Source organism: Salvelinus sp. IW2-2015, linkage group LG14 (genome assembly GCF_002910315.2).
Source record: "Salvelinus sp. IW2-2015 linkage group LG14, ASM291031v2, whole genome shotgun sequence".
Taxonomy (NCBI): domain Eukaryota; kingdom Metazoa; phylum Chordata; class Actinopteri; order Salmoniformes; family Salmonidae; genus Salvelinus; species Salvelinus sp. IW2-2015.
In genome coordinates, this window is record NC_036854.1 from 31,150,055 (window position 1) to 31,165,679 (window position 15,625).

At 44.8% G+C, this 15,625-nt stretch overlaps 1 protein-coding gene across 1 annotated transcript in view; it reads left to right on the plus strand.

Moving 5' to 3' along the window:
• atp8a2 (ATPase phospholipid transporting 8A2) overlaps window positions 1-15,625 on the plus strand; it is a 67,993-nt gene that overhangs the window by 16,588 nt on the left and 35,780 nt on the right. The window contains 24 exon segments of the mRNA XM_070446630.1: window positions 855-954; window positions 1,181-1,279; window positions 1,605-1,650; window positions 1,818-1,858; window positions 2,370-2,443; window positions 2,757-2,826; window positions 2,908-3,035; window positions 3,194-3,305; window positions 3,592-3,646; window positions 3,649-3,759; window positions 3,869-3,901; window positions 3,904-3,995; window positions 4,080-4,157; window positions 4,281-4,350; window positions 4,353-4,413; window positions 4,552-4,627; window positions 4,720-4,825; window positions 4,991-5,073; window positions 5,176-5,225; window positions 5,296-5,365; window positions 5,478-5,562; window positions 9,366-9,505; window positions 10,766-10,904; window positions 11,000-11,064. Coding sequence (XP_070302731.1) covers window positions 855-954; window positions 1,181-1,279; window positions 1,605-1,650; window positions 1,818-1,858; window positions 2,370-2,443; window positions 2,757-2,826; window positions 2,908-3,035; window positions 3,194-3,305; window positions 3,592-3,646; window positions 3,649-3,759; window positions 3,869-3,901; window positions 3,904-3,995; window positions 4,080-4,157; window positions 4,281-4,350; window positions 4,353-4,413; window positions 4,552-4,627; window positions 4,720-4,825; window positions 4,991-5,073; window positions 5,176-5,225; window positions 5,296-5,365; window positions 5,478-5,562; window positions 9,366-9,505; window positions 10,766-10,904; window positions 11,000-11,064 — 1,984 coding nt within the window.

Here is a 15,625-nt window from a genome sequence, read left to right on the forward strand (position 1 = left end):
GACAAGGTTTGCCTGTTTGGGAGGTTTGGTCTAAATATAAAGCTTTGAACAGTGACGTTCGGTTCATTTGCGAGGATGTGAAGATGTTCAGCCCATAATAGATCCTTTTATGTTTTTGTGCCCGAGCATGTTTAAATCTAATTGTGTAGTCTCTCTAATGGGGTTTCAAGTGCATCGATAATCAGCTATCGGTGGAGAAGGGATTGAAGAAGAGATTTACACTCTAGTGACTACCTCTGTTTTACACTGGAGACCACAGAGGTGGTTTCTGCTAAAGGAAATCAAACTCAATTTTTGTCTTTTTCAATCAGATATAGGGGGATTTCTCTTTTGGTCTGCTGATTTAGTGCCCAATTCAATCACATCCCCTTTAGCCGACATATCCATAGTGGTTGTTTTGGCGACGTCGGAGGTGGGACCACATTAGAGCTGTCGAATCCACAAGCAGCTCCGTGCGGTAGGCTATTGCAGACACTGCCATCGGATGAACGGAGACGCGTTAGTAATAATCCCATGCAGCCTTTACACCTCCATTAGGCTTGTATAAATCTTTATTATTTTGTTTAATTATTAAAAAATGTCATTTTCGATATGCTATACAGCCTACACTTTCTCATTCTGAACTTCTAATGCGAGTGGGAGGGGTGTGACTTCGTGACAACCACACGAGCAGCTGCTTACTGATTTGACAGCTCTTATCGCAGTTACACCTCCGACACTGCCAAAACACCAGCTATGCGGGTATCTGCTATTGCCGGTTAACGCTTGATCGGATTGAATCCCAGCCTTATTGTGTTTCATTACTGTGGTGACTAACCCTGTGACTTCCCTGTGTCCCTCCTCCTCCTCCTCAGTACCACTAAGTACGGGGTGTTTACCTTCCTACCTCGTTTCCTGTACGAGCAGATCCGCCGCGCTGCCAACGCCTTCTTCCTCTTCATCGCCCTAATGCAGGTAGGCCACGCCCACAATGCAGAGTACAATGGGTTTACTCTGGAGGGTGCAACGTTATAGAGCATTCACATAGAAATGTGTTATCTAGATAAGATATGATTCTCTGTCATGTAAAACTATGAAACGAATCAGCTCTATTCATAACATTTCTATCTGTAACCTGCACTGACAACCTGACCACACCCTCAGTGTTTCCTTGACGTTGTGTCTGTGTTCTTCTTGTCAGCAAATCCCTGATGTGTCTCCTACGGGTCGTTACACCACCCTGGTACCACTCATCTTCATCCTCACTGTGGCCGGGATCAAAGAGATCATAGAGGACTATGTAAGTAGGACGGACACAGCGCGACCGCCATCAACAGACACAGCTCAACAACCAGCTCACAGCTCCACAGACACAGCTCAACAACCAGCTCACAGACACAGCTCAACAACCAGCTCACAGCTCCACAGACACAGCTCAACAACCAGCTCACAGCTCCACAGCTCACAGCTCAACAGACACAGTTCAGCTCCCCTGCTGTGGAACAACACCTCCCCTTCTGTTCCAAAACAATGTCTTAGCCAGCGCAGTGCCGTTTTGGTGCGTTTTAATGTGAAAGAAAGAGAGAGACTCATAAGGAACTCATCAACCCTCTGTCTCTTTACAGCAAAGACACAAGGCAGACAACACAGTCAACAATAAAAAGACCACAGGTATTGGACGATTGTGTGTTTGCGTATGCATGAGTGTGTTCCTGTGTCAATCAGTTTTATTTGGATGAGTGAATAACTAGTTTAAGGGAATAGACAATTGTGCTTTAGAAAGGATTAACAGTGTATGAAGTGTATAGGCTAATAGCTCTGTTGTCATTGTGTCTCAGTTCTGAGGAATGGAGCCTGGCAGACCATCATATGGAAACAGGTACCATTGCCCTCATCCTCTCAACAGCCTGTCTGACTAGTGGTTACAGATAAAGACCAGAGTTCTTTCCGTACCGCACGACCTGAATGGGGAAAACTCTGAACTCAAGTTGCAGCCTATAACTAGGGCCCATAGTTTTTCCTGATCAGGTTATTTGGTGAAGGAGAACTCATGGCCCTAGTTAGGAAGACTGCATGGTACATTATTTACCTCTCCAGAATGTTCTCTGGCGTCTTTCTCCACATTGTTTAATATCCCCTGTATCTAATGTCCTTGCTTTGACTGAGGGAAGCGTCAGATATGAACATCCACTGTAAAGCTACTTGCTGCTCACTGTCACTTTCTCTCTCCCTCTACCAACCCTCTCTGCCTCCACCATCCCTCTCTCTTCTCCTGCTTCACGTTCTCTTGCACTTCTCTCTTCCCCTCTCTTTGCCTCCCCCCACCCCCCACCCTGTTCTCATTTTCATTCTTTCCTCCCGCTGTTGCATTGCTGCATCCTGGCCACAAGGTGGCAGTAGGAGACATAGTGAAGGTGACCAATGGGCAGCATCTTCCAGCTGACATGGTCATAGTGTCCTCCAGGTTGGTTTGCGGTGACATTGTGTGATGTCACCATTATGTTTGATCAGGGCTGTTCAATTCTAGTCCTGGAAGGCCAAAAAACTTCTGGTTTTTGTTTCCACCTGGTAGTTAATTGCACTCACCTGGTATCCCAGGTCTGAATTAGTCCCTTATTAGACGGAGAGGATGAAAACCAGAAGTGTTTCGGCCCTCCAGGACTGACATTGAACAGCCCTGTGTTTTGATAAATGTTTCAATATTTTTTATTTGCCCGTTGCATAGATGAATGTGGAAGTGAATGATGTGGTAATGTTGGACTCATCCCTCTCCACAGTGAGCCTCAGGCCATGTGTTACACTGAGACCTCCAACCTGGACGGAGAAACCAACCTGAAGATCAGACAGGTGAGACGTGTGTTAGGAATGACCCTAAAGGTGTGTGTATTTTATCAGTGTACCTGCTCTAACTGATTGTGTGTGTTTCAGGGTCTCACTCACACAGCTGGTCTCCAGTCTCTGGAGGAGCTGATGGGTCTCTCTGGCCGTCTGGAGTGTGAAGAGCCCAACAGACACCTGTACGACTTCACTGGGACCCTACGGCTGGACAACCAAAAGTACTGAACACACACTCTCATCTGAACACACACTCTCATCTGAACACACACTCTCATCTGAACACACTCTCATCTGAACACACTCTCATCTGAACACACACCTAACATAGAATGACATTTTCAACCTCCACCTGATTGTCACTGTTCTCTCTCTCCAGTGCGGTTCCTCTTGGTCCTGACCAGGTGCTACTGAGAGGTGCCCAGCTCAGAAACACACAATGGGTTGTAGGAATTATAGTCTACACTGGACATGACTCCAAACTGATGCAGGTTAGCCATTTCAAGCCTTTGTGATCCAAACCTAACTTGAACCATAGTCTTGAATCAAGCCAATCTTACCTCTACAAAGCAGTAGAGCTTGGTGTTCCAGTAGAGCTTGGTGTTCCAGTAGAGCTTGGTGTTCCAGTAGAGCTTGGTGTTCCAGTAGAGCTTGGTGTTCAGTTAGAGCTTGGTGTTCCTTCTCCGCTGCTTTCTTTTGAGTTCTCTAACTGTGTCATTTTGGGTGTTTGTTAGTTCCACATGAAGGATGTAATAATGTGGTGAATGTTCCTTCCAGAACTCGACCAAGGCCCCTCTGAAGCGTTCTAACGTGGAGCGGGTGACCAACGTCCAATCCTGGTGCTGTTCTGCATCCTCCTGGTGATGGCGCTAGTGAGCTCTATAGGAGCCTCCATCTGGAACAAACAACACACTGAGGAGGCCTGCTGGTACCTGTCACGCGCAGGTGAGAATACACACTCACTCACTCTCTCATGGGTGGACACACACACACACGTTATTCATTCTCTACTCTTCCATATAAGCTCTTGACCGTGTGTTGTGTGTGTCTACAGGGGACATCTCCACTAACTTCTGGTATAACCTGCTGACTTCATCATCCTCTACAACAACCTCATCCCCATCAGCCTGCTGGTCACTCTGGAGGTGGTCAAGTTCACACAGGCACTCTTCATCAACTGGGTACGGACGGACACGTGTGTGTGTTTTTAGAGGTTAACTCTGTTTAGAGGTGTCATGTAAACTCCCTCTGTGTTTGGTGGTCAGGATGAGGAGATGTACTACTCTGAGACAGACACACCCGCCATGGCTCGAACGTCCAATCTCAACGAAGAACTGGGCCAGGTGAGGATGGAATCAAATCAAATGGTGGATTCACCAATCTTGACCATGTTCACATCAGGGCTCAACCAATCAGTTGAATTCTGTTGTGTACTGATATCCTTTTTCTTATTTCTTCTCTCCCAGGTGAAGTATCTGTTTTCTGATAAGACAGGAACTCTCACCTGTAACGTCATGCATTTCAAGAAGTGTACCATCGCGGAATCACATACGGCCACTTCCCTGACCTAGATGTTGATCGTTCCATGGAGGACTTCAGGTCAGTGACCTCCTCCTCTTCTGCACCTCTGGCTGTGCTATGACCTACTATCTATACTACAAACCCCAATACCCTTTTCTTTTTGTTGTATATAATGAGTCGTGTAGGTAGTGTTTAATTCTGTCCATCTCCTCTCAGTCCCCTGCCGTCCAGCAGTCTTAACTCCACAGAGTTTGATGACCCCACTCTCATCCAGAACATTGAGAAGAACCATGTAGGTGTTTCCCTGAGCTCCTGACTTCTTCCTTATTGACGATTCTTATACTGAATGAGAATGACACTGGGCCATGTATCTCCTCCCCCCAGCCAACCTCTGCCCAAATCTGTGAGTTCCTGACGATGATGGCGGTGTGTCACACAGTGGTCCCAGAGAGAGAGGAGGACCAGCTTATCTACCAGGCCTCCTCGCCAGGTAGACAGCCTATCTCTACACAGCTTATATACCATAGAGACAATCATAACTCAGCTACTAGACAATAGGACCAATCACATCCTAGCTACTACACATTAGAGCCAATCCCAACTCAGAACTTACTAATATGTGCAATGCATGTGTGTTTTTTCTTTCTTTCCTCAGATGAAGGAGCTCTGGTAAAAGGAGCCAAAGGTCTGGGCTTCGTTTTCACAGCAAGAACTCCTGGCTCCGTTATCATGGAAGCTGTAAGTGTGGGTTTGAGAGACTGGGATGGAGGGCCATTTGAAGAAAGGTAAATACTCATCCTGTTCTCTGTTTAATTATTGGTATTTCTCTGTGTCTTTCAGAGGGGGAAGGAGAAGAGCTTTGAGTTGCTGAATGTGCTGGAGTTTTCAAGGTAAATAAAATGACACTCACTCACTCACTCATAACATTCACAGACACTTAAAAGTCTCTTTTTTCTACAGTAACCGTAAGCGCATGTCTGTAGTGGTCCGAACCCCCGATGGGAAYCTGCGTCTGTACTGCAAGGGAGCAGTGAGTATTCCCCCAGGCATTAAATGCACCACAGTTTATTCCCATAGTGTCTTTGCTCATAATGATGATGATGAAACGGCGCATGTTGATGATGTCATGATGTTTGTTTCAGGATAATGTGATTTTTGAGCGTCTCACTGATGCGTCTCAGTACAAAGAGCTGACCATCGCACACCTGGAACAGTTCGCCACCGAGGGTACGGGCCTTTCTCTTTTTTATATGTCTTGGTACTATATTTTCATATCTACATTATTACTGCTTAATTCAGGGATGGGCAACTTTGTTGGGGGTGGGGGCTGCAAAAAATCTGAACTCATGAAGGGCCACAGTGGCTGGTGGATCTGGTACCCACATGCAGTCAGAGCCGGCCCTAGCCTTTTGGGGGCCCTCACCTTGCGAGCAAAACACTTTAGCAGCTCCCCCCTTCACAGCGGAGAAAAGACCAACGTTTTAGAGTAGGGCTGACTCCATTTAGTCGACTGTTTGGTCGATAGGCTGTTGGTCGACCAGGATTGTTTTAGTCGAGCAGTGGCAAACGTATAAAAAGACACTTGTCTGATTCACGCCTGTCTGAGTGGACTAATCCATTGCCGAGGGGATGCATAACAGTATCACCAGTAGTAGGCCTACATTTACTGTTAATTACCATCATTTCTCATCTACAATGTTTGTTTTTGTTAGGGTAATTTCTGTTTAATGCATTCAATACATTATTATTACAGTCTTATCGTTGTAGGAGTGCACAACCTAGGCTGCACTTGAGGGAAAAACGTTTTGGTTCATTTCATTCCATTTAGGAGTTGTTTGGAGTGCTCCTGTCAATCTTGATTATGCATAGAAGAAGGCCTAGGCTACCTGGCCTGAGTGCAAATGTACACCTATAAATGTTCCCATCTGGGGTCTGATACTATTTCTGATTGAGAAGCTCCACAGTGATGGTGAGTTAAGACAAAGTAATGTTTCATTCGCATCAAACAGCAAGTAAACTAAGTATGTTTTTACATCCATTGAGAAAGGCTACGTTGAGAAACTATCGTCAATCTAAAAAACAATCTCCCTTTCGATAAACACTCAGCATGAAAGGGGGATAAAAATGTCATGCTCTGATCCGGTGGAAACATCATAAATTAGGCCTACCTGATTACTTCTTATCCCTTGCACAAATAGAGTACAGCTGTGTGCCTGTCGAGCTCACTGGTGGCGCTGGAAACTCTGAGGGCCCAGAATATTTTATAGGTTGCAAGTTTGCTAGCACAAGCTTTGTGCCAGACCAAGTTAATAGTTGATACAATGTTTCAAGTTTCTTGCAGACAGGCCATGCATAGCCAATGTGATTTATAGGATATWAATTTTTATCAGGATATTTTCGGGCTGCAATGTTTTTATTTGTTGGCTGATATGTAGGCTATTTTTACATACTGGTAATAGAAGTTACAGTCAGGGGCCTCCCGAGTGACGCAGCTGTCTAAGACACTGCATCGCAGTGCTAGAGGCGTCACTACAGACCCGGGTTCGATCCCGGGCTGTATCACAACCGGACATGATCTGGAGTCCCATAGGGCGGCGCACAACTGGCCCAGCGTTTTCCAGGTTAGGGGAGGGATAGGCCGGGGGGGCTTTACTTGGTTCATTGTGCTCTAGCGACTCCTTGTGGCGGACCGGCGCCTGCAGGCTGACCTCGGTCGTCAGTTGAACAGCGTTTCCTCCGACACATTGGTGCGGCTGGCTTCCGGGTTAAGTGGGTGGGTGTTAAGAAGCACGGTTTGGCCGGTCATGTTTCGTAGGATGCATGGCTCGACCTTCGCCTCCCGAGCCCGTTGGGGAGTTGCAGCAATGACAGGATATTTCTGAACATAGCTCTTTATTAGCTAGCTATAACTGGCATGTCCACGTGTCTCATACCATGATCAACCGAAGATGACCTCATCACCTGGGTGGTCTTAACCAATCATAGCGCAGTATGATACAGCGGTCAAATGCATCCAATTTACAATTCAGTATGTTTACAGATATGAATATTACAGTACGATAACTTGACACTCCAAATGGAAAAGGTTGCCGACAGCTGGTGTAGCCTATTACAGGCAACTTCAGGAGCATAATGCAGTCCCTCCCGGATTTCAAGGATGTTTTGGTGTGATTTCTGCTGCCAAAAATGCTTGTGCTGCAGCTTTTCTGAAATTCTGCGATACATTTTGCGATGTTATTTTTCACGTTAATTTCATATAAAGCAATAAGTCATATGTGCTCAGTTTTAGGATGATTTTAAGCAGAATACATAATACAAAAACAATGAAACATCTAAAGTGCTCAATTTTGTTTATTTTCCTGAACAAACAGCTCTGTCATAATCCATTCACACATTCACTCACACACACCTCTCCTCTCCATCAGGCTTGGGGCTAGCTATCGACACGAGATGGCAAGCCCCCCACCTCCCATTGCAACACACTCTTTTTCTCAAAAAGCCCCCAAATAGTTTCAATGCTTATCAATCGCTTTCAATTTGAGAATCGATATTTCTTTCGCATAAGTTGTCTTCAAAATACTTGATTGTGATTTTTTTTCCTGAAAGGTCGTAAGGGAGATAAAGAACAGAAAACGTAAAAATAGAGTATTGTGGTTGATATGCACTTAACAGTATTACCATTTAAAAAAAAATCCATAAAGATTGTTTTCAAGATCCATATTACGTTTTACAGAGAGTTTATAACGGCAAAGCTGACAAATTGCACTCAGTGCTTTGAGCAGCGCTCTCCATAGACAGACTGGGGAGAGCAGAGTGCCGAACACCCTACTAAAGCCAAGGTTAGCGGAGTAAAACGCCACTCACCTTGATTCTTTCAGCGCTTGCCACAGTCTTCCCTGCTACCACTTCAGTCATGGTGATCTGCCGCTGCTGTGGGAACTGTTCTGACATTCTCATATGCTTTGCTGATTTGATTGTCGACTTCCTCTTGTTTCCAAAAACATTTGGAAATTGTTTCGCACGGTCGTTACCTGTTTTTTGTTGGCAAATGAGATTGATTTCTGTTCATTGTACTGCCTTTCAGCCATCAACAATCAGCCATCATCTTCGCACGTGAATACGCTGACAGGCCAGGGGGAAAAACTGTGTTAAAGTGTGGTTGGATTGTGCAATTTTCCACGGTAACAGTGCAGTATTTGGTCAAAATCACGAACCCGATTTTGATTGGGCCTTTTTATGCGCTAAAAGTGTGTTGATTGGTCAAAATTGCGAGCTCTCGCATAATATGGGCTGATTTGGTTGATTTTGCATTGAATTATGCAATCGCGGAATCCTGGAGGGACTGATAATGGCAAAATATGTGAAGGCCAGAGGCAGCAGGAGGGGGGTCGATCGGGAAACTTTTTTTTTTCTTCTGGCTATATTGAGCTCCCTCTAGTAATTTGTGTCTTTTTTATTTTTAATAGCAGTGCTTAAACCATCAGACAAGCTCAGTAGCCTACATATAGTTGATTTTATTCAAATGTAGGGTGTGTCTATTATAGAAAAATACACGTTGGTCGAAAGAACAGATGGCTCTCGGTCGACCAGCATTGTTTTTAGTCGGAGACGGACCCATTTTAGAGTTCATTTCCTTCAATTGGACACATTTTGGCATAGGGTGGAAAGAAATGTTTGCTGTTTTTGGTAGGATATCCGAGTGAGAATGTCTATCAAAATCATTGGGCCACCCCGGATCTGTAATTCGACCATGATTACTAAAAGTTTAGATAGCTGGCTAGACTAACCTACAAAGCAGAACAAAAATAGCTGACATGCGCTAATTGAGTGACTGTCCGCGATTGACATAAGAGAGAAACTGCTGATGCACAACCACATTTCAAAATTGCACCTTGTGTATTCTACTATTCTAACTCTCAACGCTAAGTTGAGACCCTGGCTGAGTTCCAAAAATGTATCCGTGAGCCTACAAAAATGGGGGCAGGTTGCCCATCACTGACTTGATTCATATATGACCCTGTCCCCCCCAGGTCTGCGGACTCTGTGCTTTGCCTATGTTGATCTGGAGGAGGGGGTATACCAGGAGTGGCTGAAGGAGTACACCCGTATTAGCACTATCATTAAAGACCGGGCCCAGAAACTAGAGGACTGCTACGAACTACTGGAGAAGGTAAGGGTTAAGATTGGGGTCAGTGGTTAGCATTGCATTGCATTGAGCTACCGAGTGGTGCAGCGGTCTAAGGCACTGCATTGCAGTGCAAGACGCGTCACTACAGACCCTGGTTCGATTCCGGGCTGTATCACCACGGCCGTGATCGGAAGTCCCATAGGGCTGCGCACAATTGGCCCAGCGTCATCCGGGTTAGGGTTTGGCTGGGGCAGGCCGTTATTTTAAGTAATAATTTGTTCTTAACTGACTTGCCTAGTTAAATAAAAAATCTAGTTAGATACTGTAAAACCATACCTCTACTCTAGCATGGCAAGATAGTGATGACCCCTTACACCATCCCCTTCAGTCAGTGTGTTGCTGGGATGGTGGGTTTTGTCCAGCAGAGGGCAGAGTGGTCCCACTAATCCACTGTAGCGGGATATAAGGACCTCTCGGTGCTGAAGAAGCCGTGTGTGTTATCCCCAGCCAGTTACTAACCTGTCAACAGTACAGACGCCCTGTAACCCAGAGGACAGCTCCAGTATACATCTGGACATCATGATGCCTGTGGTCATTAAGAGATTGGACATGGCAGCCGTTGGCAGGAAATGTATATTAAGGCTGGTCATTAGGCTGGAACATGGACACCTTTGCTTTCTTTGTTTGGCTATTTCTCAGGTAGTACTCCAATAAAGAGAGCGGTTTTGAAAGACGGCCCAGAGTAGAGGAGAGGGAAGGTGATGGGATAAAAGAGAGGGAGAGAGGTAGACTGGAAGACCAAAGGGATAATTATCCTCACCAGTCTGCCAAGAGCCCTGTATAACTGGAATCAACAACACTGCACCGTTACCAGCTGGGGGGAGTGAGTGTGTGTGTGTGTGTGTGTGTGTGTGTGTGTGTGTGTGTGTGTGTGTGTGCACGTGTGCACATCTCTAATGAGTGTATTTGCGATTTTTAATGGAGTTCAAAATAAATGTTTTGGGGAACATTAACAGACTTTCCCTATGCTGCTGTTTGACCCACTTACATAGTTTTAACATGCTGCACGCCTCTTCTTACCCTGTCGTATGCTGCTGCTGCCAGCCAGTCTGTCTCTCCAACTTGGATGTAGTTTCTAAGATGTGCTCACAACACAATGAACCACCAAACTCCTCCAAGTTGGATTTTGTCCAGAAAAGAATTTTCAGAATGTATTTGTCTCTCTCTTAGTCTATGCTCACTCATTATGTCATCAATTCTGTCTCTTTCTCTCTCTCTTTCTTTGTGTGTGTGTCTCTGTAGGACCTGTTGTTGTTGGGGGCCACAGCTATAGAGGACCGTCTCCAGGCGGGGGTCCCTGAGACCATCGCTACTCTGATGAAGGCCGACATCAAGATCTGGGTCCTCACTGGAGACAAACAGGAGACCGCCATCAACATAGGTGAGAGAGGGATGGAGGGAGGGAGTGAGTGAAATGGCATTTACTTCTTGATGAGTGTTTCTATGCTGTAGCTGAGATTGTATTCTCCATCTTAGGTTACTCCTGTCGTCTAGTTTCCCACGGCATGTCCCTCATCATCGTCAACGAGGACTCACTGGATGTGAGTACATATTGTTTCTTCTTCTTGCCTTACCAATTCCTCCTTTACCCCCCCACTCATCATCCACCTCTTCTCCTCATCCTCATTTTACACTTACTGCTCCTGCTCCTTCTCCTCCCCGTGTGTGTGTGTGTGTCTGTCTTTAGGGTGGGTTCTATAGTGTTACCGTGGGAACTAGGGTGTGGCAGAGCAAAGATTGGAGGGTGTGTTTCTTTGTCTGCTCACAGGTGGAGGTAATTAAGCTGTCTGGTGTCTTCCTGGAGAAAGATATCTCTTTCTCTCCTCTCATCCCTCTCTGTGTCTCTCTCACTCACACACAAACACACAAACTGAGTGAGAATTTCCTCTGGGTAAACACAGGGCTTCTTCACCACTGCAGACCCACTGGATTGGCATAGTCATTCTTTATTACATATCTGTGAGCATTATTGAGTGTGTGTGCAGACCCCAGTATCAGAGACATTCTGTAGAATACAGTTTGCTGCAGTCAAATTCTACAGATTACATTTCAACCTTAGGCTTGTTAAGTTGAGTGTCATTCTAAGTGGTTGGGTAACTGTCATGTGAGAATGGCTCATAATGAACACACACACTCCGTCTCAGTCTGCTAGCTTTAGTGGAGTTAATTTGTCTGTGAGACAGACAGTCTGCAGATAGCAGGCAGGGTTACGGCCTGTAAATGCCATTGTGTCTCAGAATGTGTGTATGAAGTGGAATCTGTACTGATGGACTGTTTTGGGATAGAGCGAGATATCAGAGTTACCATATGGAGAGAACGGACAGAGTGGCATAGAAGAGTGTGTTCACTGTAACTGTTTAGCTCGGGATGTGGTGTTCACTGTAACTGTTTAGCTCGGGATGTGGTGTTCACTGTAACTGTTTAGCTCGGGATGTGGTTATTACTGAATGGTTTAGCTCCGATGCTAGGTAGTTCACTGTACACTGTTGCTCGGGAATGTGGCTGTTCACTGTAATCAGCGATTGGTGACTTCGTAGCTCAGGGAAGTCTGGTGTCGACTGTAACTGTTTGCTCGCGATGTTGGTGTTCACTGTAACTGTTTAGCTCGGGATCTGGGTTCACTTGAACTGTTTAGCTCGGCGATGTGGTGTTCACTGTAACTGTTTAGCCGGGATGTGGTGTTCACTGTAACTGTTTAGCTCGGGATGTGGTGTTCACTGTAAACGTGTTTTGCTCGGGATGTGGTGTTCACTGTAACTGTTTACTCGGATGTGCGTGTTCACTGTAAACTGTTTAGTCGCGATGTGGTGTTTCTGTAAACTGTTTAGCTCGGATGTGGTGTTCACTGTACTGTTTAGCTGGGATGTGGTGTTCACTGTAACTGTTTAGCTCGGGATGTGTGTTCACTGTAATGTTTAGCTCGAATGTGGTGTTCACTGTAAACTGTTTAGCTCGGATGTGGTGTTCACTGTAACTGTTAGCTCGGGATGTGGTGTTCACTGTAACTGTTTAGCTCGGATGTAGGTTGTTCACTGTAACTGTTTAGCTCGGGATGTGTGTTCACTGTAACTGTTAGCTCGGGTAGTGGTGTTCACTGTAACTGTTTAGTCGGGATGTGGTGTTCACTGTAACTGTTTAGCTCGGGATGTGGTTTCACTGTAACTGTTTAGCTCGGGATGTGGTGTTCACTGTAACTGTTTAGCTCGGATTGTAGGTGATTCACGTTAACTGTTTAGCTCGGATGTGGTGTTCACTGTAACTGTTTAGTCGGATGTGTTACTAATTTTGCTCGGGATGTGGTGTTCACTGTAACTGTTTAGCTCGCGAGTGTGTGGTTCACTGTAACTGTTTAGCTCGGGATGTGGTGTTCACTGTAACTGTTGATAGCTCGCGTGTGGTGTTCACTGATACCGTTTAGTCGGGATGTGGTGTTACTGTAACGTGTTTAGCTGGGATGATCGGTGTTCACTTGTAACTGTTTAGCTCGGGATGTGGTGTTCACTGTAACTGTTTAGCTCGGGATGTGGTGTTCACTGTAACTGTTTAGCTCGGGATGTGGTGTTCACCGTAACTGTACTTTGCACACTTCATCCTGAGCTATACAGTTTTATTTACTTCTATTTATTCAGGGAGGCCAATTGAGACCAGTGTCTCATTTGCAGTGGTGCCCTGAGGACAAAAATGCTACCAACACAACAAAATATATATATTTTTAACTACACGGCAACTATAAATACTGTATATTACATCAGGTTATTTCAACAAGTTTTATAATAGTCAATTGAAACAATTGCACACTTCAGTAAACAACACAGTGAACACATCCTGAGGCTTAGATGGAGTGTGTAGGTTGTGTGTGTGTGTGGGTAGAGTGTGTGTAAGTCAGTGGTATTCAAACTTTTTCAGCGCACTTTTTCCACCACGAATTTCTCGGGACCCCACTCCAAATCTAATGACACAACCTTAAAATTGGTAAATTGGGATTGTTACATCAACAAAGAACTTTCAATTCATTGGTTTTTAGTCTCTTATCAAAATGAAAAGAAAAATACATTTTATATTTTTTTCTTAAATTATCTTTCTTAAAGTTTGTATACTGGGCCATACAATATGTGCTCTTTTTTTTTTTCTTCATATTTTTTTATTTTGGCGACCCTACTGCTGTTCGACCCCGACTTTGGATACTACTAGTGAAAGGAAAGGGGGATACCTAGTCAGTTGCACAACTGAACGCATTCAACCGAAATGTGTCTTCTGCATCTAACCCAACCCCCAGGGACTAGGGATACCTACAAACGAGGGATGGGCATTTAAAAATATTGAATTATTCAAATAATATATTTAGTTTGGGGGGAGGGGATATCCGGATAGTAGAAATACATGTTTAAACAAGTTTTTGGTAAAGTTTTAATGGTGCACTGTGCTCTGCTTGTTTCAGCATWAGGGTGGGGTGGTGGAGGGGCGAGAGCAGATCAGGGGCCGGTGTGTAACAGTCTGTGTGTGGCACGGAGGGAGGGAGAGAGAGAAACAGAAAACTGTTGTTGCCATTGGTTATACCATCTGGTAGTGCCGGTCGGGGCAGCATCAAATTGTTGTAAAGAAGCTAATTGGCTACAGTAGCCTGCTAAATTCCCCTGCTAGTTGGCTACAGTAGCCTGCTAAATTCCCCTGCTAGTTGGCTACAGTAGCCTTCTAAATTCCCCTGCTAGTTGGCTACAGTAGCCTGCTAAATTCCCCTGCTAGTTAGCTACAGTAGCCTGCTAAATTCCCCTGCTAGTTAGCTACAGTAGCCTGCTAAATTCCCCTGCATAGTTAGCTACAGTAGCCTGCTAAATTCCCCTGCTAGTTAGCTACAGTAGCCTGCTAAATTCCCCTGCTAGTTAGCTAACATGTCAAGGCTAGCTAATATAGGCTATTTTTCTGCGCCCTCCATCATTGTCCACAACAACTCCATTCCATTAAACAACAGCTTACCTATTGGAAGATCACTGTAGCCTACTCCTTCTCATTTACCCAACTTAATTCTGTACTTTTAATACAAATTTGCATTGATTAGAAATCTCCCACTTCGCTTGCTTAGCTATTGGATGATGGGTAACATGGAGCCTCTGACTGAAGCTTGGCTATGATTGACCGACAACAACAACAAGCACGCCAGGCTGTGAAACTTGTAGACTGCTGGTGTCTTTTTTGTATGCTGTGCACTCAGAAAAACTCTCATAAAACATATTTTATTACAATGTTGAATCTAATGGTATATCCTTGTAGGCTATTATTTATTTATTTTTAACTTTTTTAACTAGGCAAGTCAGTTAAGAAAAAAATCTTAATCTTATTTACAATGACGGCCTAGGAACAGTGGGTTAACTGCCTTGTTCAGGGGCAGAACAACATATTTTTACCATGTCAGCTCGGGGATTCAATCCAGCAACCTTTCGGTTACTGGCCCAACGCTCTAACGACTAGGCTATCTGCCACCCGCTATCTCACATAGATATTTTTATCTAAATGTAGACCAATCCTTTTCATTGTTAAAATATGCCTTTTTTATGTATACTTTTATGTATACTCTCCCAAGTGCACACTTCCCTGAGAGAGGGAGGGGCTAGGGACTAGGATGACAGTGCGACCATTCAGTAGCACTGTAATTAGTCAGATTGAGAGTCTATTCAATTAAAACCAGAACATCTCTAACTTAACATTCCTGTCAGATGTTGGAGAAGTAGCCTGAATCCGTAACCAGTCTGCTTGCTCTTTCTCATCTCTCCAACTGTAAATACTTGTTGAGTTAGTATACTAATCCAGATGTACATTATTGTAGCTTAGGAATGTGTGTGTGTGTCAGGTTCAGAGAGCTGTGGAGAGAGAGGAGGTCACTACAGATGAAAGCATATAGACACTAGTGAGAGGACCGGTTCAGAGAGCTGTGGAGGGAGAAGAGGTCACTACAGATGAAAGCATATAGACACTAGTGAGAGGACCGGTTCAGAGAGCTGTGGAGGGAGAAGAGGTCACTACAGATGAAAGCATACAGACACTAGTGAGAGGACCGGTTCAGAGAGCTGTGGAGAGAGAGGAGGTCACTACAGATGAAACCATACA